General features: G+C 45.8%; 1 protein-coding gene across 2 annotated transcripts in view; it reads left to right on the top strand.

Annotated features, from left to right (window-relative positions):
- unc5a (unc-5 netrin receptor A) overlaps positions 1-24,659 on the top strand; it is a 123,451-nt gene that overhangs the window by 35,667 nt on the left and 63,125 nt on the right. For both annotated transcript variants that reach the window (XM_030367461.1, XM_030367459.1), the window contains exon 2: positions 18,621-18,836. In XM_030367461.1, the coding sequence (XP_030223321.1) occupies positions 18,621-18,836 (216 nt within the window). The remainder of the gene's footprint in view (positions 1-18,620; positions 18,837-24,659) is intronic.

The following is a 24,659-nucleotide window of genomic DNA, read 5'->3' as shown; positions in this document are numbered from 1 at the left end:
ATAAATAGCATTAAGGATTGGATTCTTTAAATACACTTTCTGCCGTCACTCGGGAGAGCTGTGGATTCCTTGTGATAGTTGGAATGAGCCTGTGATTGCCGAATGCTGTTCCTGCTGCTTATCACTTTCACTTAAACACACACACACACACACACACACACACACACACACACACACACACACACACACACACACACACACACACACACACACACACACACACACACACACATCTTGTTCGGACAAGATGGAGAATTAAGCCCACCATAGTCTTCTGCAGTAGTGCATCTGGTTCCATAGTCCTGTAGATCAATTCGAGCAACCCCCACCACCAAAGAAAATATAAAACAAATGACATTTACGACATGGCTCCATGATGTACCGCCTCATATGGACCACTTATATGTGGTTGTAAGAACCAGATGTTTTCTAGGAGACCCGTATCAGTGTGTGGCTGAGTTCCAGCCCTACTGCTTTCTAACAAGTAGCCTTGAGCCGGCCAAGTCAATGAGGTGTGACTGCTTTCGAAGGAACAGGGCGACCACCAGGCCTCATTTAAAGCATGAGCAAGGAAATAAATATATAAATCCAAACTCTGGAAATGGGAGGGATGTACAGCAGTTTTTTTCAAATTCGTTTTTGGCGTTGGCTCTCTCAACGATGGCACCAGAGTTTGCAATCACTGATCGAATTCTTTTTTTTTTTACCGTTTGTTTTTTCCGATGCTGGATGAATTTTAAATGTGATTATCAAAGGTTGTGGCTGACCCAGAGTTTGTCCTCCACCAGCCGCGCCGTGGTGAGCTGCCTACTGATTGATGTGCTGGGGTACCAGGAAGGAAGGAAGGGGCTACTCCATGGCTGGGCTCTCTTCTGTGATGTGGTGTGTAAATGTGTTTCACCACTGTTTCCCTGATGCTACAGGGAGAGAGGCGGTGGTCCGGAGAGAGCACACATGAGGATGTGTTTGTTTTTTAACGTCTGAGTTTCTATATTGTTGATTTCTTAACAATACGGTTGGTTGTAGTAAAGTCGTGGGGGGAAATAAAGCGAGAAGGAAAATAGCAAGTTGCACATTCACCATGCCGGTGGGTTCTCCATTAAATCTAATTCGAGTCATACTAATTTCCAAAACAGTTCTTACAGGGGCTTGGAAGGGAAGGAAGATATTTTTAATCAAACATCAAAGCAGCTCATTTTTTATAGGGCAACCCTTTTGGCGAAGGAACTCACTGTAGGATTGCCACATTGGTTCGGGATGTTATTGCTTTTGTGCGAGTGGATATTTTTATGCCCTTTTTTTTTCTTTTAGGACGATTTCAATTTCCCCCCAGAAAAAAAAAAGAGGCATCTCTTTCTGGCCACTGGCGGCGCCCCTTTCACACCTGCTCTCTGTCAAATAACGGGAGCGAGCCCACCTCCTGGGGGTTGGGCCGGCCTGTACTTAAAAACAGACACCATTGGTCTTGCTCATAAAAGAATAGAGTGCTAACTGAATATCCTGCTGAAATAGACCATTTGCCATCTCCCCTCTGTCATTTACCATGGATTCGGCTTGATGATTTCCTGCTGAAAATCAATGATTCTCTCACTTTCAGAATAGCTGCCCCTCTGAGGAGCTGGCCCCCGTTCCCCCAGTGGCAATGATTTCAATCAAGACGTGTGAATTCCAGGCTTTTTCAAAGTGGAATGGAACACTGTAATAAATTGGACAAATAAGTCATTTCTTGTGTGGAAGATTGATTTTTGAAGAGATTTGTGTTGCAACCTTTTTCCAACCCGCAGACACATGCTGCAGGCATGCAGGAGATGTGCACCCAAGCAGACAGCCTCACGCACACACGCAGACACAAACGTGTGGACATGCATATATTGGACGTGCGTGATCATTATGCACATATTGCCTTTATGATTACAGTGCTCAGATATGATGTAAAGGAGCATTATATTACATTAGGTTATGTCTCTATATTCCTTCAATTTAGACTTTAACTATTTTGCCCTTTATAGAGCAACATTGACAATGCTTCGGTTGAAGTTTACAGACTAGAGAGTAGGTAAAGTACTGGGAATAGTAAGTGTGGCCTTGTTCATTACATTGAACTAGTAACATATCTTCCTTATGACCCTTACAGTGTCTGGTGTAATATAACCTGGCCTTATTGCATAATTTAGCCAATTTTAAACCCATATTTTTATTTAATGAGAGCTTTATATCCTCAGACCTCGGTTGAAATAAAACAACTTGCGACAGTTTTTACCAAAGCCTGGAATCACCTCCTACTTCCAACCTCTGTTAATGTTGCAAGAATCTTACCGTGCTCACAGGAATGCCCTTTATTTCTTACAATATGTAAAGGTCCTTGCACATTTGCATTCCAACTTAAAATAATAAATTAATGCATTTTAAGAATATCCAACGTGACATTCTAGGCATGATTGAAATTTCCGCTGATTAGGCCAAGCAGACTTGGTGGTGGACTCCAGCCTGACTGGTGTGTGTCAGGTAGTCTAGCTTCGGGTCTCGGCGTTATTAATGAAAGTCTTGCTTCTGCTCGCGAGATGCCAGCGGAGCAGTAATAAATGTGGCTCGATATATCATCCGCACCACATTACAGGAGGGCTGGGGGGTGATTATTCATGGCACTGGGGCCACGAACAGACCTTTCAGGGGTTCAGGGTCTCAAACTTTGAAAGGGCGTCTCCTTGTGCGCTCTCGCCCTGTAGGCCTGGCAGGCCCCCCCACTGTGTGGTATATTTCCTTGATACTAACCGCCCCTCTCTCTCTGTGTGATGAGTGGGGAAGGTATTATAAGGAATGACCTGGAGATTAGCAATGTGCTCGTCTCAAAGGTTTTTTTTTTCTCCGTCTTTGTAGCATTTGTCAGATGCTTTGCACAAAATATAAAGAGAAACGCGTAAGGGACACACACACACACACACACACACACACACACACACACACACACACACACACACACACACACACACACACACACACACACACACACACACACCACCCCCCCCCCCCCCCCCCCGGAGACCAAATTACGAAAAAATAACTATTCTAATTTAATGTATTAATCAGTCCCTTTGTTTTAATGCCTATAATCATGATTGTAATATTTAACCTTAATCCTCAAGGATAACAACAGATTTATAGATTTGGAATAATTGTTTAGTGTACGTTAAATAGAACGCCCGGTGGTGTGAAAACGTCCGTTTCATTAAGAGTCACTCAATCTTGAATCCGCTGAATTAGTTTCCCTTGAAATCCGAGTGTAATCAAGGCGGGAAATGACTTGAAACTTTTTATCCCCCTACAGGCCGCCTGAACTCAATTAAAAGGGCTATTTTCTACGGTCACTTAGCAACACAAAGGGTAACTGATGGCATTCTTTGGTCAGTCGTACCAAGGGTGAAGGTAGATCGGGCTATTCAGAGAAGCCTGCGTTAAGCGTACATCGGTGGCTGCACACACACACACACACACACACACACACACACACACACACACACACACACACACACACACACACACACACACACACACACACACACACACACACACACACACACACACACACACACACAGTGCCGTGGCACGGTTTGTGTGTGGGTGTGTCTGTTTGTCCGTCCGTCCGTCTGTGCGTGCGTGCGGTCATCAGCCCAGTACCAGTCACGGCATATCAATGGACCCATGCGTTAGCGGACACACAAAGCACTAGACTGCACTTGTTGAGCAGGTGTCATGGGTTTAGCTGAGTCCCAGGTTGATGGAGACAAATTGGCAATCCTTCTTGGGGACAGAGCGAGGGACAGGGATATAGGCGGTCACTAAGGGACTGCCGCTGGATGCTGCAAATCCCGCTCCTTTTTCAAAACCCGAATGGACGACAGCCGATGTTTTAGATAATGGAAGGCATTCATAACCTTCAGCAGGTGTGTCGGATCCAAAACTAGCTCCCGTGTGTGTGTGGGGTTGAGTGTGGTGCTTTTGAATTGGTTTCAGGGCATGTGGCCCAAATAGACCAGGCTTGTGTTGGGTTAAGTGCTACAGGGTTTCAGAATAAACACTGCAAATTAACTGGATGTGAAAATGCCCTAAAGTGGTATAATTTCAGTTAGAGAGAATATTGAAGAAGGGTAGAATATTAAACACACTTCACTTGATGGAATACCATTATTGTTATAGACAAATACATACAGCGATTGTTATTATTTAATTTGTTTTGAAGATTTATGGTTGTGTGTTTTATTTATGCCGCCTTGCATGCCGGGCTAATGTTGCATTTATTGTAATTCATTTCCCTTCATACTGTTAAACAATATATGCTACGAGGCTATTATATACTGTACTGTAATAGTCCCAGCGTCATAACGCACAGACACCTAGATGTCTAGGGAAAAATTGCCTCAAACAGGGTTAATACAATGAGGGAGGCAATGGAGCTCTTGGAATAGCAGAATACTGAATAGACACTAGTGGGGGGCCTTAGGTGATTTCACCATATAAACACAAGAAACACAAGCAAAACAAACGGTTAAGGACGGAGCCAACCTCACTATAGGAGGTGAACTATGTGCAGTGCACTGTAGCTCACAGGAGGTGATGCCTACAACAGCAGATAGAGAGGCAGTTGATCAAATCTAATGCATCTTACTTTAGTTTTCATATTGGTAATGTTGAGGGCAGCAATCTTTGGTGCCGTGTCACAGCCAATATACCGCCTCATCAGGCACTCATGGGTGACATCTAAGTTTCTTATTTGACGGGAGCACGGAAAGACTAATAATAATGAAATCCAGAATCACAATGCAGTGTGGTTTTAGTCTTATTGTCTGCGGCCGTGAGAAGGGATTTGTTCGATTCTCTCTGAACATCTTTATCCGGCTTCACGGCGGCATTTGTTTATTTTCGTTTGATTTCCTTAACAAAAGGTCTGTGTGGAGACGAACCAGACCAAATGAAAAATCCAATAAAGTGGCAACTTTATTACACATCTAAATTGGACCGAATCCACCAAACTGAAGCGGCGCACATATTGGCGTATTTTGGATGGAAGAATTGATCATGGGAGAAGATAACGGAAGGACGAATGATTGGAAAGGGTTGTGGTAGTTATTGGAAAGAAAGTGACTGGTCGATCGCTTGCCACAAGCATTTGAATACCTACTGAAGCAACATGATGTCATTTGGTCCCTTTTGACCTCGAAACTGGTAAAAACCATGCCCATTTTTGGTCCATACTGCGGCAGCCCCTGCTTGATATAAATTGTTGATGGTCCCTTTTAATGGAACTACGTTAGCCAAATGTCACTCAAAAGTCTGCAGCAGCATCTACACTAGTTGGCCATCAGCACCTGCATTGGCTGGCCACTTTCTTTGAAATCAGCTCCAAACACCAATTCTTGGATGGATGGGGAGGCCACCTTGCAGCCAACCCTGGACCAGAGTTGGTCCTCTCATGTGGCTGACTGTGGCAGCTGTTTCCTATTGTAACGTTTCAATGTGTTTCTATACGTTTGACAGCTATGTGTGATAGGCAGAGGGAACCTTTGTTAGATATTGATGTGATGTTTCTGCGGTCTCCTTGAGTACAGTTTCTGAGTAGGGCCATCAAGGCCTTTGGTGGTGGTCGCAGAAGGCCTAGACGAATAGGCTATAGAACTGGTGTTTACGCTGGCACCTCCGCACCAATATGCTCTTTGCAGCCCCGGGAAACATAAAGGAGTGTTCTGTTTAAATATGTATAGCTGTAGCAACAACACATCCATGCATCTCATTGCACACACACACACACACACACACACACACACACACACACACACACACACACACACACACACACACACACACACACACACACACACACACACACACACACACACACACACACACACACCCTTAAAAGGTGTTGCCATGGGAATATCACAGGGGAGCTATATTAGGTCATAACCGCCTGGGCGAGAGTGCACATTTTGAAGTCCACTATTGTGACGGCAAATGTAATTTGCCTGTTGCTGTTGGCTAGTGTGCTTCATGTTTGGTCGTTGTTATGCCCAGCACCATAAAGAGGACTGAGTCTTATTCAACCAGAGTATTCACCTGTTGATGTCCTGGTGCGACAACAGCACAGCAGCTATGTCAGAAAAGAAGACGGATTCTTTGTGGAACGCATTGACTTCCCAAGCACATAATGACACACACTGTAGCGTACTTGGAGCATGCTAATTACGATTTTACGCGTGCAATTGTCTTTTGTATTATTAAAAAAATGAATAATAATCAACGTCAAAGGCTGTGATAATATAAAATAATAATAATAATAATAATGAATTTGACAGCTTTTAACTTCATTTAATTAAAAACAATTTTAGATTTTTTTTAGGAAACTAAGAATAAAAACAAAGCTACGTTTTTTGTTGCCTGAAAATAAATTATATTAATGAAAACAAATTTTAAGATTGAAATAGTTTGGCTTGATGTAATCGTTCATTAATGTTCATTGGTGTTCATTAATTGAGGATTTTTTATTTTGGCTTGTGCCTATTTTCAATTAGCCTCATAAAAATGTTGTTATTCTAATTAAAATATATATTTTGCGTGACCAAAATAATAATACAATGGTCAGACAAGGCAGAAGTGAAGCTGGCTACGTATGAGCAGCAACAACCACCATCAACATCCAAGTCAATTATTTCTCTTTCAAACTACTTTGGCTGCTTTCTGCTCTGTTCCCTAATAGGTTCCGTTCTCCGCAAAACAAAAAAAAGGAAAAGCTCACACAGGCTTAGGCTGGTGCATTGGCAATAATACCCCCTTTCACTGATGTGATATTTTTGAGGCGGGGTAATATAATTGCTTTACATCAACATGCCGGAGAACCGTAATACGGGTGAGGGACGCTCTCACTTTGGACTGCGCCGAAGGGAGAGGAAGTGAGAGGAAATTGACGACCACAAAGGGGTGACGATGATTGAGGGACCAAAGAAGAAGAAATGTACAACAAACACCGCCAGACACAAAGCAGGAAAGCGACGCACGCTGATAATGAATCAAACATCTCCCACCCACCGCCAACAGCTTGCATGTGTTACAGACAACAGCTCCTCGTTATCAGACAAACGCCCCATCTCCGATCCGGCTTTAAGTGAAACAAGGCGGCGGCGTTATTAGCGACGCGGCTGTGGCCTGCGCTCCCCCTCGCATCACACATCTCAGTGCCGTCTCGCCTGTCAGACGAATGCCGGACTCCCCCGTAAAGCAAGGGGTGGATGATCCCTGCTCACTGCTACCCACTGCCAACTAAAAGCAACTCAGACAAGAGGACTGCGTGGCGGTATCATCTAGCAAGCGTTCCTCCACCTCCCCCATCCCACCCAGTACACTCTCCTGGCTAACACATAGCATATTCTGCGTCTTAGTGTGACTGCAGGAAATCAATTTATCCTCCTCCTTCTTCTGTGGTCCCATCATCAGACTTTTATCACTTTCATCCGCCGCACTCTCGTTTTTTGTTGGTGAGCTGTTTTCAGTTGAGGCTTTAAAATCTTCTACGTTGTGACTCTGTGTTTCCTAATAGACTCTGTCTCACCATCAGTGTACTGGGTATTTGGAATGGGTTTAAATAATACCGAAAGCGATGCCAGCTAAGTGTTGTTGTTTAATTGCCTATTACATTTGTGGATCATTTCTCTGTGAGGGTATCATCCTGACTGCTCAGTAGACTGAGAATGTCATTTCCGTGGTGGCGGCCATTAAAAATAGCTATTATGTTGATTATTCTCCTTTTTGGAGGGGAGTTGCTATTGCAGTGAGATAAGCTAAATAATGTGCTAAAGTGTATACAACTATTGTCTTTTGAGGCATATTAAGCATTTGCATTTAGCATCATGCAAGAGGGATGAGCACAGTTGAATTTTGAAGATAAAACAGTTCCATATAATACAATTAAGATTACCAATAGAGGTAACAGTCCATTTACTATCGTCTTCAGAGCCGCAAATCAAGTGTTTGAGGATTAGTTATACTTTGTTTAACTCGTCTTTTTCCATCTTGCTTGGAATATCTGGAAATTGTATTTCTTCAGAAGCAAGCTTATTAAATTAGTATTGGTTAACTTTCTAGGTATTGCCTTTTGATAATGGTATTCCTCAACATTTACTCAACTTTTGATTGTGTATAACACAACTCCTAATTAAACTATTATAACCAGTTTCCATGTGAAATAACATTTGCGGCAGCAGGATTAAAGCTAGGGTAGGCAATTTGGAGAAACCAGCCAGAGTAAACTAGATTTCAAATCAAACCAAGAAAATCCCACCCTTCCCTCAAAAGCTACTTGGCGAGCTTGGTAGCTTTAGCACTAGTGCTTTCGTGCCATTTGGAAGATCCTGGTCATGTTCAGTGACCAGGTTTGATGGATACAGGCCTGTGACAGCCCGAAATACTGCATTATAATTTTTTGGGGCATAGCATTTGATTTATTGATAAATTGCTGTTGTTATTTCAGTAAATGTTATTTACCCTACATTTAGCTGGTTGCTATGTGAAAACCATAACTAATGATAATAATAATAATGCATTTAATTTATTTAGCGCTTTTCTAGACACTCAAAGACGCCTACAGTGAAGGGGGAGGGGGGGGGGGGGGGGGACCTCACTAACCGCCACCAGTATGTAGCACCCATTTGGATTGAACTGCTCTTGCTTTGGTTGGATTTTTCACACTTCAACACATATTTATTCTGTCAAACAATCAGGCCAACCATTAATACAGTTTTAGTGATGGCACTATTTATAAAGGCATTATTTCCTTCTTCAAAACAAGAAAGTTAAAAAAAAGACAAAATATAAATCACAAGGGCTCTAATCGCAGAGGACAGAGATGCTATTTTATCAACTAAATTCCAGACAAACAAAGCCAGCATGTAAAACTTAAAAGATTGTGTGTAGTGAATAATCAGAGACTGTTGACTTGAAATTACTTTTCTTCACTGCTCGCCGCATCCGCTGTCTGGCTGATACCCTAAACACATAGAGACTTCAGATATGCATTTGGTTTGGTCGGCAAGGCAAGCCCTATCAGATAACTAGGTACTGTCGTCTCTTCCCTAGACAGGTTTACCCTTATCTACATTATCCCTGCCTGGTTACATTTCTCTTTTTGGTCTGCAGCTTTCATTTTGCCAACTGGCGAACATGTGACATTTGCGTTTGAGGATTATGTCTTCTTATAAGGCTACGAAGGTCACACTTTTGTAGATGAGGGAAAGTTCAATTTTCTCTCATCACTTTGAGCTTAAATATTATCTATCATTGTGGATGTCCACTATTTGTTCTTCTATTGTAATGTCATAGAATTGTTGTTCATTCTTTTAAATAACAGTTATACGGGAGGTTTAATAGCCAAAGCTCAATATAATAAAGCATACTCAGACTGCTACATCCAATCTCCCACAGCTGTCTGTGTACATCCTTCAGGTCCAGGGGTAAAGAGCGACAGTGCTCGCCTCGGTGAATGCTCCGTTTGCCAGATCGACACCATAGCATTTGTGTCGCTGTAATTAGAACAGGTGCTGCTTTATCTCAGCCACGGTATATGGATAAGCTTGGTGAGCCTTGTGCTGTGTTCTATACACCGCTATGATGTCGTGGAGCCGAGGTGCTTTGTCGCACTAATTAGCCGACCTGAGTCACCCGCTAACTCTCTCCCTGCCCCTCCCCCCCTCCTACCCTAACAACCACCCGGTACCAGCGGCATGCGTCGTGTTAGCCCTAGCTAATGGGTATGGGGAAATGTCCCGCTGAGAACGGGGGAGGGTGAAAGCCAGCAGAATTGGAGGTTAAGTTGGATGACTGGTGTCCCACATTCATGGAGGTGCAGGTGGTGGTGGTGGTAGTGGTGGTAGTGGTGGACGTCTCCCCATGCAGTGTGACCAGAGAGGTTTGAGGACACTGCTAACGTTGGGGGAGTTGGATACTGTAAAAGGAGATGGTGGAAAGCATGTGTGCGGCAATTTGGATATTTTTAATTTGCAGTCGTTTATTTAATAATTTTTTCCATGAAGATCAATTTAATAATGTCTTTATAGTCGTGGATTGCAGTTTCCCTGGCAACAAACCATGCAAGAATAAAAAAAAAAAACGTCCTTTCCTTTTCGAGTTTGCGGTCCCTACTCTCTGAACTAAGTTCAACATGCTCCATGGGTGTTAAGCAGTTGGAGTGAAATCTCTCTTTCTGCCATGGGCATATCCAATAATTAGATAAAGGATTAACATGGTAATCTAAATTGTCTCTTGTTTCCCCTATTTCTTCCGCCACACATTTCCTAACATCCATTCCAAAATATCTTCCTCATATTTCTCGCTCTCGCTCTCGCTCTCTCGCTCTCGCTCTCTCTATCCAACTCCACGTTGAGCTCTGTAATCAACTTACTTCCTGTTTAACTTGTTTCCGGGCTACGCATATGGGAATGACAAATCCATGTGTGCGAGTGCGAGCGTGCCGCACATTGCGTGCTCTGGATGGCAAACGGGTGACTGCCTGGCCCCCCTCTCCTGATAGCTCGCCAAAACCCTGCGTCCCTTTGAGGACGGCGTGTATGTAGTTATTAAGTCAAAACGTGTTTTTTGATCCCCCAGCCTTTTTAGATAATTTATTGCGCTGAACTGCTAAACAGGTGAGGCTTTGAAGCACCTGGAGAGGAGGGATCTCAGGTTTAGCTGGATCACGGCTGTTTGAAAGAGGGAGCTGTTTTGCTTTCCCTTTCTTTGTGTGTGTGTGTGAACAAAGAAAACGAGACATGAAAGTTTTTTTTTCAAACTTGAATCGGTTTCTCATTTAAATTCCTGACGACCACGGCGTCACTGACTACATCAACGGCACGTCTACTTATACAAAACTTAGTAGGCTAGAGGGGAACTCGATTTGGCTTGCTCGCATGCACTCGTTTACTTTCCATCTAAAACTGAACTCTGTTGAGCTTTTCATCACAGCAGTGGGCCTAAAGGGGCGGTCTCTGTGTTGGTCATTCGTGGGCTGTTTCTGGCTCATCATCTAGAGGTTGGCGTGATGTGAAGCCGTGATCTTCTGGACATGTGTTATTCTCACATTTAAGTATTCTCAGGGGGTGGATTTTGGTCTTTTTCACCATGTGCTTTGCATGAAGCAAGAGAAGGAAATGCCAACCTCCGAGGCTCCATGGAAACCGAAATACGTGACCTGACATTCCTTTGACATAAGTGTTCCTGGAGGACCTCATCGCTATGTTGAGTTAATCTCCGCTAGGCTCTGCTTTTGGAATTAGTGGGCTCCTATTCATCCGGAACTAAGCTTGTCGTCTCCGGGAGAGATTCAACAATATATAAGTCCATGATCAAAGTTTTATTTAATGTGCGTAGGGATTCCTAAGGACTGGTGGTACATGTTTAATTTAACACGGCTATCAATGCTGGGATTGGAAGTCATTGAGCGGGGACATCGCGGGCAGCCGTGTTGACTGGTACTCAGTAAGCGTTTGTGTTAGCGCGGCCATTCTCCTTACACACACACCACACAAGAATGGAAACAGATCAGATAAAGGGCTGTGGGACTGAACTTCCCTTCACCGCATCATAGTAATGGAGGGCTAGCAGAATGTACAACTTGGTTCCCTCAATGCATAAAAGATATTCTTGTTTGGACTCCGCAACTGAAGGTGTCAGTTATGTCTTGGTTTTGAGATCAGTGGTTCATTTTTCCGTCTTCTCTTTATACTCGTACTCGCATGCGGGCATAAACTTCAGTCAAACATGAAACACACCGACCCACACACACACAAACACGCTAATTCCCTTTTAAGTATTAGGGCGGAAAGGACAGAGGACTGTTTCCTTTCCCTGACCTCCTACTAAGATGAGGCTTCAGAGAGATCAGAAAACCACAAATAACAAGTAAAAGCTAGCAAAAGGGAATCAACAAGCATGCCAAGCCACTGTAAAGAGGTATAGGACTCACCTTCAGACGTGTCCACTACACAGCAAGGTAGGAAGGATTAGGCTCCGTCTCAAATCAGCGGAGCTACTTTGAAGAAACATGAATATAAACCTTAATTTTTTAACCTTTTCATTTGAAAATGGACCAACTATGGAGGGCAATGAAAAACACAATAATATGACCAGGATATGTATTTTATTTATTTACTGTCCAAGTACCACGTTGACCAAAGCGTGTTGACAGTATACAGCCTGGTAATGAAACGAACCAGATGCATCGCCCCTGCATCGACGAACATGCTTAGCAGGCAATTTATATTTCTCCCCATTAAATGTGTGCGTAGGAAGTCTGCGCTAATGTCACGCTCTACGTGTGTGTCACGGAGCAGACTCTCACAGTTCCGCCATGTCCTCCCTGTTCTCCTTCGCCTCCATCTGTCCCCGGTTCTCACCTGGATGTCTTGCACGGCAGGGAGGTGAGGTAGAAGTTTGATGAAGTTTGGCTCCAATGCTCGCTATCACCACACACACACACACACACACACACACACACACACACACACACACACACACACACACACACACACACACACCACCCTGTTCCCACATGCCCTTCAGGGTGCTTTCACAATAATAGTTTGTTGTCCTATCCAGCATGTTTCAATGCTGCACTTTCACCCTGACTCATCTTTTTGCGTGCACACTGCGATATTTAAAAGATGACTAAAATGTGTACACAAAACACGTAGGCAAACTACGTGGTTATTTGGTCAGGAAAGTTTGCAGGGGTTGCGTCACTGTCATCCATAAATTAAACTATCGAATCTCTCATGCAATAAAAACATTTTAGTTGCCAAACTAAAATGGATTTATGGTACACTCATGAGCTGCGTGTATACAAAACCACAGCTTCTCTGGATGTTATGTCGTGTAATACCGATGTGCACACAGTTTGAACGTGAATGTAGACGCAATCGCATGTCAAGCAGTGTATTGATTCATGTTATACGAAGTTAGACAGCAACACTGCATCAATTATTTTAGTTTGTTTCCTGTAGTTGGCTAAGATAGCGCGCTCACCTTAAGCAAACTGAACGTAGTTCAGTTGGAAGAGGACTAGCATGTTTTCCAGCGGACCCGTTCGTTTGTTTTTGTCCCGCACCAGAGCTGGGATGAGTGTTCACACCCCAAACCAAAGGTCTTATCACAAGGAAACGCTCGGTGGTTTGGATCATACGGAGCCAACAGCTCAAGTGTGAAAGCAGGCACAGTTTCTGATTACTTTTCCCAGTGATTCCAATGTGCGAGTGGACAGCATAGGGGACATCGACTTCCAGTTGAAAGGTCCTGGGTTCTGCCCCCCTGTCCACAGCTGTCCTCGAGCAAGGTTTCCATATCCCCTTAATGCTTCTTCATGACGTGACTGATTTGAGTGTCGGTTGCTTTGGCTACCAGCGTGGGCTAAATGACGAGGCCTGCAAACCTTCTTGAGCATTTGGAATATATGACACAATATATGATACTGCTGTACTGGGGATATTATAAAACTTCCTGTTGATGAATGTTCCCGTTCATTTAAGTGCAAGTTTGTGAATATTTTGAACACGATTGTTCCACGTTTGCATCTGTGTCTTAACAACCTAATGAATCATAGTTTCTCCACATCGTCAAAGAGGTATCCTTTCATTTTTCTTGTGTGTGTGTGTGTGTGTGTGTGTGTGTGTGTGTGTGTGTGTGTGTGTGTGTGTGTGTGTGTGTGTGTGTGTGTGTGTGTGTGTGTGTGTGTGTGTGTGTGTGTGTGTGTGTGTGACATGTGCGTGTGTGGAAGAAAGATCAATGGTAGAGGGGATTGCTAGTGGAAGCACTGGTTCCCTCATTGAAAGATTTATTTGGAATCCCAGACACATGGAAGAGTAAATATTTGTCATCTGGCGACAAACATACATCAGTCAGCTTCAGGGCATTTGCCATCGCACAACGTTGCCCTTCCCAATACAAATCGGTTTATACAGCAATATGATATATTAAATATATAATATATATTTATATAAAGTCCTACATTCTGAGGGAGGGGCCAAGGAGAGAGAGAAATGCAGAGATACTGTGACTATTATGCAAATGGCCTAATATGCAAGGGTAAGGATAATTTCTTTGCAAAACAAACGCATACTTGGCATAGGCCCACACGCTTACACAAACGCACACGCTTGCACACACAAACACGCAAACCAATGAAACCAATAATTAATTTGATTACGTTTCTACTCACCCAGGCAGCTAAACCGGAGAATGCGTCTAATATTTCGGGTAGTAATTTTAATTGAATTAACTTCAGAAGACATTGTAAGGTGCCGCTGATGGTGTCATGAAAAGCGTTGCAGCGTCTGTTCAGTGCCGCTAAAGAAACCACAACTCGTGATTGCTCAATGATGCTATTCTTGGAGGACATGACACCGATAAAATAAAGAAATAAATTTAAAAGAAAAAGGAATCAGGAATTAATGCGTCTGAAGGGCATGTTTTGTGTTCAAGAGTTTTCGGTAGAAACTAAAAGAGTAAATTTGCTGTAAAGCAAGGTTTATTCCCGCGCGTTAGCATTAGGATGCTGCATTGAATCGGGCGAATCATTATTTTCATACATGAATGGGCAATTAGAAATAAATGAATAAATAAATGAATAAATAAGTCGAGGAGAGAAAGTGGAGGCTTGCAGAGGGCTGTTTTTTTCTAATTAAATAGGTTTGATTTGTGATTCTCGGGAGTTTAAGCAGAAACGACAAGAACACGACAGGGCAACATCAAAGGACGAAGCCAGACGTTGCGTGTCTGTGTGCGCCCTCTCCTCTCCGCTTTAACACACTGGTGGGTTGTGAACCCAACTGCAGGCCTTTTTAAATGTGAGCAGCGCTGACTGGCTGACATATGCCTGTCTCTGGCACCACCAGACGTCTTCATTCTTACAAAGCTAATAATACACTCTGATACCACACACACACACACACACACGTTCTGAGGAAAAAGAGGAAAAAAATGTGTTAACGACGCACACTTCATATCCGAGTTGATTAACGTCAAAGTGTGTGTGTTTGATCCTTTCAGGTGTTTCCTCTTTGTGACACAAGTATGATCGGTGGGATCCGAGGTAACACAGCATGTTTATCGAGCGGTAGTTATTGTGCCTTCACTTTACACAGCAGACAAACCTGTGTGCACAAAATGTTGAGGCGATACGCTTAGAGATGCCCATAACAATCAATCAAAGATTTAGCCAATCGCAATCAGCAGATTCTAATGCAATTCCCATAGTGCTACTCTATGTCTATTTGATTTGTGCACTGACCCGCAAGGAGTCTGTTAAGTGGCTGATATTCAGGCCTTTTGTGTGTGTGTGTGTGTGTGTGTGTGTGTGTGTGTGTGTGTGTGTGTGTGTGTGTGTGTGTGTGTGTGTGTGTGTGTGTGTGTGTGTGTGTGTGTGTGTGTGTGTGTGTGTGTGTGTGTGTGTGTGTGCGCGCGCGTGCGGGAGGGGGTGTGGGGTCGGCGAGGGGGGATGCCACATGTGCGTATGAGTTGTCTCATTTTGTAGTGTGTGTGTTTGTGTGTGTGCGTGTAGTGATGTAAGCCAATTTACCACGCATCAGCCCTCTATTACGGCCCGGATATAAACCAATGCGTGACTGGAATAGCCACAGAGCAAGCGATTTACTTTACCCCAAAAAGATGACGTTTAACCTTATTAACACGACAGGGAATGTAGTAAAGCTAACGACCAACACACACGCACGCACGCACGCACGCACACGCGCACACACACACACACACACACACACACACACACACACACACACACACACACACACACAAAACAGCATCATCAGAAGTTGGCCACTTGCATTGAATGTGACCCCCCTCGCATATTATGAGCGGGCTGCAGCGGGGCTTTCCAACGCCAGCGCCTCATCAAGCGCTCCTCGTGGCGTGACGCCCCCCACCACCCCTCGCTTCCTCTCACCCCCCCCCTCCCCATCCCCAAACCGCGCCCCTACCTCTCACGCAAACTGGGGATGCGCGGCGGTCCACTCCGGCAAGCCCTGCTGTTCCTCCCCCACCCGAGACCCCCACGTCCGCGTAGCTGATTAACCCCAGCGGCGCGAGGTGGGCTCCGGCCAGTGTTTCATAGCCGGCTGGCTATGAAACACTGGCTCTCTCTCTCTCTCTCGCTCTCTCTCGCTGTCTCTCGCTCTCTGAGAGCGGGGGAGAGTACAGAGTGTCAGCCGAGCCCACTAATGGCCACGGTCACAAGGCTGGAGGCCGGCCTATTAGGAGACATGCTTTCCAACGCACCCCCCCCCCCCCCCCCCCCCCCCCCCCCCCCCCCCCCCCCCACCCACAGCTCCTTTTATTAAGCAGAGGTTTGGTCCTCTGCCGATGCAATTACGCCTATTGGTCATAATGCACGCCGGCTTTGCTTTGAATATGCACGTGCACGGAACACTCGTACACACACGGGCACACACAGCTCCATACTCACAGGACACATAGATCTACACATGCACACATCAGCAGGAAAAATCGACTTGTTTGGGGGGGAAGGGACGGGGGGGGGGGGGGGGACGGGGGGGGGGTTAGATAACGGGTAAATTAGGGGTTTATCTCTCGGTGAATACAAATGTGAAAAAATAAGAAAATGAGGGGGAGAAGGCGAAAGTGTCAGCGGTTGATGTATGTCCTTCATTGGACACAGAACATTTAGTTTTCATTAAGAGTTAAACACGTACACGATACATTAATGGGGTACAGCGACAGCAGCGTGATTCACTGTACCCTGAACAGCCCCCCCCCCCCCCCCCCATATCCCCCCCTCCCCTCTTTATAAATCAGCAACTCAGCACACAGGAATAGAGGAATCACACAAAAAAAAATGAAAAGGGAGACATTAATATACTGTGTAGCGGGGGCGGAACTAGCCGGATAATGACTTTATCCCGAGATTGGTGTTTATGACACAGCCCAATATTATGCCTGACCCAGGCCTCTGTAAGCTGCAGGGATAAAAAGAGAAGGAAGGGCGAGGGAGAGGGAGACGGGTGGGAGGGGAAGAGAGAAGGGAGGAAAAGGTCAGCCAGAGCGTCGCACTTTCATTAGGAGCGATGTGGACCCGGGCCCTATCGGTGCCCGCAAAGGGAGTGATCGAGATGGGCCGCGACTGCCCAGCGTGTCAGCCATATTTGATTCAGGGCAGTAAATTAATATCAGACTCCTCCTCTGTTCCTTTTTTTTTTTTCCTTTTTTAAATGGGTTTTATTTCAGGATTCACCGGTCTCCCCAGGGGGGAGGCAGCTCAAATAGGCTATTTTCCAATTTGAACAGTGTAGCATCTTTATTTTTTTACATCCCCCCCACCCTCGCACCGATCTGTTTAGGAGGAGAGCGCACGGTCGCGGCGGGGGAAAGTGCACGTGCTCTATCCAGGTTTTGTTTTGTCGGCGGTTGCGAGTCTCCCGAAAACTTTGCTCTAAATCACCGCTCATTATCCTTTCTGAAGGACAGCTTCTACTCCTGCCTCCCCAAGGAATGCGTTTGCACCTTCACTCTCTGCTCCTTCCTCTCTTCTCCTCCACCTCCTCGTTCTCCCTCCTCCTTCACCTGCTCCTCCGCCTTCCGCTGGCCTCCTTCTCGTGTCTCTTGTGTGTCGTGTATGCTTCGGGGGAAATGAAATAGGTACCGCAGGAGGTAATTTGAGGGCGATGGGCTGTCTTAGCTGTCAGTCATCCCCCCCCCCCCCCCATCCACTCCTCCCCCCCCCACGACCACCTCATGGCCCGTCACGTTTTAATGCATTCAGAGTTAGGGTCCCTGCTTCCAGAGCCATATAACACAACCTGGAGTGGCCCGGTCGCCGGGAAGGCGGGATTTATGGCTGCCGGTCGGTCCATCAGCCCACTGATGCTAAGGGGAGCGGGCGATTAAGGGCACAGAATGTGGGGAAGGAAGGAAAGGAGGGAAGGAACTAAGGGTGATGATGGGGAGAGGAGGGAGTGTGGGGGGCTGGGGGAAGAGGGGGGCATGTGGGGGTTAAGGGGTTGGGAGGAAGGGTGATGGGGCTTCACTGTTCTATATTAGCACCATCTCAGTCGGCACAATGGCGAACTCTGTCGCTTCCACTACGGCTGCCCACTTGTCTCTTGATACGGTATCCACCCTCCTCCCCATACCTTCGCTCTACCCAATCACACCCTTTTGATATTTTTTTCCTGTACAACTGGCAGGTTCTTCCCGTCTCTAATGATTGCTTTCCACCTTCTCTGTGTCTATCGCTCGCGCTCTCGCCCTCTCTCTTTAAACCTCTCTTGCTCGCTCTCTCTATTTTTCATGGTTTCCAGCTGGTTCTTCTCATTCTCCTATTTATTTAATAACGTTGTGCTGTATTTATGATCCTTCATACCGATTCTTTCTTTTATGGATGCTGACCGGCTATAACACCAGAATTCCTCATCAGGCGTGCGCTGCTCCTGTTTTCTATATTGCTCCATTTCTGTTTCAACAGTAAAACGATAAGTTTGTTTTCTTCGACTCGAAAGAGTGTGCCGCCTTCGTCTACTTCAATGTGGTCCTGAACTCCCTCGCTCTCTCCTTAACCCCAGGTTCCGAGCACGCCGCCACGTCGACGCTTCCTGCCGCCTTCACCGACCTGCTACCTCACTTCCTGGTGGAGCCCGAGGACGAGTACATTGTGAAGAACAAGCCGGTGACGCTGACCTGCCGCTCCACCCCCGCCACCCAGATCTACTTCAAGTGCAACGGGGAATGGGTTCACCAGGACGACCACCTGATCGAGCGCACCATCGACCCGGCCACAGGTACGCACACGCACTCAGGCACACACGCACAATGGCGCGCACAAAAGCACAAACTCACCATCAACCCGGCCACAGGTACGCACACTCACAAGCACCCACGCACAAGCATTCGCAAATGCACCAACGCACAAACACACCATCAACCCAGCTACAGGCATGCACACGCACGCACACACACACACACACACACACACACACACACACACACACACACACACACGCGCACACGCACCCAAGTACACACACACACGCATACAAACATATACACTAAATCTCTCCCCCTCCAGCTGTATAATCATCTTTGTCTCCGGTTCCCTCTTTGTGAGACGGAACAATTAGCTTAAAGCTGCTGTAGGTATGATTAGATTATGAAACTAAACAACCAAATAAACTTCCCGTTCCTCTCTACCTCCTCCCTCCTTTTTTTTCTCCACCATTGAAAATTGTTGCATTTCACACACCTGCGATTGACAGGCATGTTAAATGCCCCCAATAAATCACGGAGAAGATGCCACGATTGGTCAGAAATTAGCAAGGATTCGTCTAAATTCGTGGAAGAATTGGCTCAGGCAGAGACAGGCGTAGTCACCTCAAAATAGATATTCCCACAGCACATTTCAGCCACTAAAAGTCGACAGATGGCTTTGCCCTTTCTAAGGAATCACCGTCAAAAAATAGCTCTTAAATATTACCTACAACACTTTTATTCCAAAGGCACTAGTGTAGTCAATAAATGTTGTTGGTGAGGGCGTTTGTCTTCCAACACGAAGCCTTTGGGTTTGACATTAATTGAAACTCCTGTTCCCTGTTGTTTCGGATCAAAAAGTGTCTGCTTAATGACAAAAATAATTGACTCTTAATCCATAAAGATTTGATTGTTATGATTGGCTGCTCCGTGGCCCGAAATACGCACCAGAAAGAAAACCTATTCTTTGCACAATCCGAGAATGACATTGTTTAGCTCATTTTGATTGCCTTGGATATGAATCTGTGATAGCAGGCACCTGTATCGCCGGTTGGAGCTCAGGTTAGCAATATTGCTATGCTCCTTCAGGCTGTCGGACTGTCCCTCTCCCCTTCTCCATCGAAGCTGTCAGTGTCATAATAGGCACATTGGTTTCAATCTCAGAGAACCTCCTGAATCCCATCGGAAGCTGTTTGTTTTCCTGTCTCTGTGGCGCGACAATCCCGCGCCTCAAAGATAAACATGCATGACACTGATGTGCCGTGACGTTGGGAAATATTCAAAACCCGCAATTCACGCGGCCTTGACAAATGATCGGGAACAAGTGGTGTTACAGTGACAAGTTCTCTCCGATGAGTGGGAACGCAGGGTAACGCGACGTGGACGCACAAGCGTTGACACAAGCGCACGGGTATGCGCGACTCACGCACACGCAGTCACACACACACACCCCTAGACACACATTTCCTCTGACAGCATAACGTTTGCAAGTGTGATTAAAAGAAAATAACGCAAAAATTGAAGGAATTTATGATTGGGATCTGTTTTTGTGATGTGCCAATATTCATATCTATCTGCCTCGCGAAGCACAGCAGCCAGAGGTTATTGGTCTGACAGTCAGCAACAACATGGTGTTGCGGCAGAGTCTGCCATGGCTATTGGCCGCTGTGTGTTTTCTGTTTGTTTTTTGTCAATAAAGAATCAATAATAATAGCTTGCACCTGGAGTGCACCTTCAAGGCTACGGTTCATTGCAACATGACATTACACGCACAGTGTTCCCCTCACCCCCCACACCCCTCCACAATTAGATGACGATGCCTGCAGCATTGGGTTCACCCTGATACAGGCTGCATGCGTTACGGACATGTTCAGGGAGAAGCACCCCTTGCTGGGCGTGGCCTTCTCGCCCCCACAACACCCGAAACTCCATCTTAAATCTCCCTCGCATAACGGCAAAGTCAGTATCTACAATGTGGTCAGCCTGGATGGCGATGAGGATGATGATGAATGATGACGAATGGATGCAAACCCTAGTGCCGGGAGGATGAAGGGCAGTTGCATGTCTGCAGACAGGGGGTTGCACGGGGTCCCTAGTCGGTCTCTGAAGCTCCCGCTGCTGTTTGATGCCAGCGCTACCCGGAGCGATGGCTCACAGACTCCTGTAATCTCCCCCGCCCCCAACCCCCGAACCCCCCCGCACCACGGCTATGTAGGAGATGGCACATTTACCCGGGACTATTACGACTGATCTGTTTGACAAAAGTATCTGAGACGTGCCTCGTCACATCTGCGGTGAACGCGAGCGGCCTTTTGCGCACGCACGTGTGTTGTTGCATACGTGCAAGACATGCACATAACCCACCGTCAAGCTGGCCTGGCACCCTGCCTGTCACAGTCACAGTGGACTCTAAACTCTTAACTGTTGCCAAGCAACCGAGGACTTTCAACGCAGCGAAAGCCGGGGCCGATATCAGCCTCCTGCCACTAAGAAGGTAGAAGTCATCACAAGTTGACAAAAAACGTATTGACAATTTCTACACTTTGAGACCGTGAAAAGCACTCCTCCAAATAACCTCTTGGAAATGGCCCCCTCATTTTCCTGTAGGCACATTCCTTATCAGCAAAGGCCTTGCTGATTCCACCCGGGCTCTGTAGTCAGAGCCGGCCGAAGTGCATTTATTCAAAGCGCAAGATAGATGTAAATACCATGGGCCCATGTGACCAGCTTACGCGAGTCAAGAGGCTCATGGGGGTTCTCCAGACATCCCATTGGCTGGCGATGCTCCCTGTGATTCGCATCAAGGATCCGTGCTCCTTTGTTGTGTAAATGAAGATTCAAGTGCGGCAGATTATATCTTGTCTTTTCCTTTCTTTCCCAATCACAGCGATATAACATTAGCAATGGAACACTCAAACGCAAATTGAAATAGATGGAAAGCCGGTTGCTTTTGTTTTGCGCACTGCTTGATGATTGAGTGGCATGGCAATGATACACACCTTGTTTATTCATCTGGTTATGTGTGCCCACCAGGAACCTGCCTTAATACATAAATAAATGAGCATTTATCGCTCGATATTACTGCAGTCTTACAGTCTTACTCTTACAGTCGTGTCTCGTATACGATGCAAGCTAGCTTATTGCCCGTTATCGACGTGCAAACTCAATAACAATAACCTCTAAAGCCCTTTCACAAGCCTCAACGTGCCTCAACTCAAATTTGACATTTGAGTCACTCGCTTCCCTGAGATTGACTGATCCGCTCTGTCACTGCAAAGCCAGCTCTGCATTTTCATCCTCTCGTGCAAAACACAGGCGCACGTCAAAGTAACTGAAGGGGCCCTAAATTATTAATTAAGCCGCGTCTGAAATGCAGGTTGGTTCCCAAGGTAGAGAGAAGCACTGCTGGAAGACCGGGCCGGTGGAACACCTTGCGAGGTCGATCACCATAGGGACCAGACGTGACCTCGGCATTCATCAGACAAGTCTATTTATTGAAGCTGTTTTAGTGCACACAAGACAAAAGGACATCCAGCAGCCGCGCTGAGAGTGTTCTAGTGTTCTCTCTCTCTCGCTCTCTCTCCTTCTGTCTCAACCTCTCCCAACCCCCCGCCCAGGTTATCGACACCTGTCTGTTTTTTGTCTGCTAGCTTTTACACCCCCGCCTCCACCCCTTACCCCCCCCCCCAAACGCCACTGCACTCTCTTGCTCTCACTCCTAGCCTGGAGAGCTAGCATTTGACGGCACACAGAGAGCCTATGTGTCGCAGTGTGTCCTTCCTCTCCTCATATCAATGTCCAATATCGACCCGCTCCTGAGAGTCTATCGGCGCTCGCTAGCCGTCCTCAGTAACTTATCTCAATCGTGCGACTGCGGCTTCTTCAGATGTACTAGCACTTGTTCACCCCCCCCCCCCCCCCCCCTCCCCCCGCCCTCCAGTTCCCTCAACCCTTTTCTTCGGCACGACACGGCAGCTCTCTCTCTTCACCCGCCCGCCCTCCCCCACCGATTGTCCCTTTTATAGAAGCGGAAAATGAAGACGCATGGCTGGCTTCTAATAAAGACATATCCCATCTCAGCAAATCAATGCGGACAGTGTGTTTGCATAGATTAGGCCATGCTCCTCACTATGATTTCTCATCAGAACACATGATGAGGCGGAGGTGAGATTGACATTTGGGGGAGGAGAGAACGGTTGTATAGGCAGGCCTGATTTGATTGTATTTGCATTTCATCCGCCAGCCTTGATGGGAACAATTTTGATCCCCGCGCTGCATTGTCCCCGCTGCACCAAAAGCCACTCAGGTGGAAAATATATGCATTTTCAGATCCCCCCCTTTCAATAAAAGCCCCTTGCAAGTGCTTTATAAAGATGGGGAGAGATTATATTGTTTTTATTGATTAAAAAGGTGGTCGACAATGCCACAACAATACAGAGCTGCAGAGATCTGAATGAGAGATTTGGGAGGTAAGCATCTGCCATGTAGTCTGGGCGGATGGCTTGCATAAGGCCTTGGGTGCCAAATCGGTTTGATAATAAAAAACGGTATTTAGAGGCCCTTTAGTATTAGATTTAATATCTCTATGTGTAAAGGGATATATTACCCGTGACCCCAAAGCTCTCATTGTGACTCCTGCGGGGTTTATTGCCAGAAGGTCCCCTTCCCATTCTGCACTTGGAATTTATATGAAGATGTGATATTTAAAAAATAAATCCATTAATTTATATTTATAACTAGTACTGTGTCATGGGGGTGGGGGGAGGTTTAAAGTTTCATCTGTATAAAATATGCATATCCTGTATTGACGAGACAAAGGAGGGCTCTTCACGTGATGTCCTAATTAGTTTTTGATGCAAGGGCTGATTCCTTTCTGCTAAGCCAGGCTTAGCGGGGAATATGTCTAACCTTTTATTTGAATGTGTCAGTGCTTATCCACGGTATTTACTTGAGCCAATAAGCGCTCTCCTTCTCTTTGTCCCGCCCCCCTCCCTCCCTTCCTCCTCATGCGGTTCCCCTCCAGTTATTTTCCGATTGGGACTTTGCTCTACCTTTTCTGTCCTAATGAATGAATAATATTACTTTTATTAATAACATTATTGTTCTTGATGTCGTTATTGTTAGTGTTTTAGTTATATATAGTGAGTATATATATACACAACTTTTCATTTGATTACCATACTAGTAGTCTGACCCGATGGGCTGCTTTTACAGGTTTAGCGTCCTCGCTTTCGTCTGTATTCGGATAGCATGTGGCACTCAGCCATCGGACCAAGCTGCACATTCCGCCTTTCAACTCTTGTCAAGATCAATCCGCCCATAGCTCACACGCCACTACCGACTTGGCCTTCCCAAATTGTAGGCGTGTGCCGCCAAAGTGTCACAAGAGAGACTGGAAATCGAGGCTAACAATTTCTTTATTTTTTTTATTCCTGTATGACCTCCAAAGGTCACATGAGTGTGTGCATGCTGAGACAGAACACAGTGACGCATGGACGCATTTTCTTTACCTTCACAGTTGATCTCGGTCTCCATCCTCATATGTACCTCTAGCAGGTATGTACGCAGATCTGGAGGTGGTAGGCTTTAGGGATGGAGGTTATGGGTCCTTAGGTAAGGGTTAGGGTTTGTCCTTCTAATGGCCGTGCAGGTCATCAAGGCAGGCAACCTATTAAAGATCCAACCTGATCTGTAACAGGATGGGGGAGAACAATCCAAGCACAATTTAAACAAGAGCCAATAGGACCAAAGTCCTAAAGGAACCAAATGGGCCGGTACCACCTGCTAAGCATCGATCAATAGCAAGGGGGAGGGTGAGGGACTAATTGATAATACATTATTAGCCGCTTCTCTATGAT

The sequence above is a fragment of the Gadus morhua genome, chromosome 10 (genome assembly GCF_902167405.1).
Source record: "Gadus morhua chromosome 10, gadMor3.0, whole genome shotgun sequence".
Taxonomy (NCBI): Eukaryota; Metazoa; Chordata; class Actinopteri; order Gadiformes; family Gadidae; genus Gadus; species Gadus morhua.
This window is presented reverse-complemented; position numbering and strand designations above follow the sequence as displayed.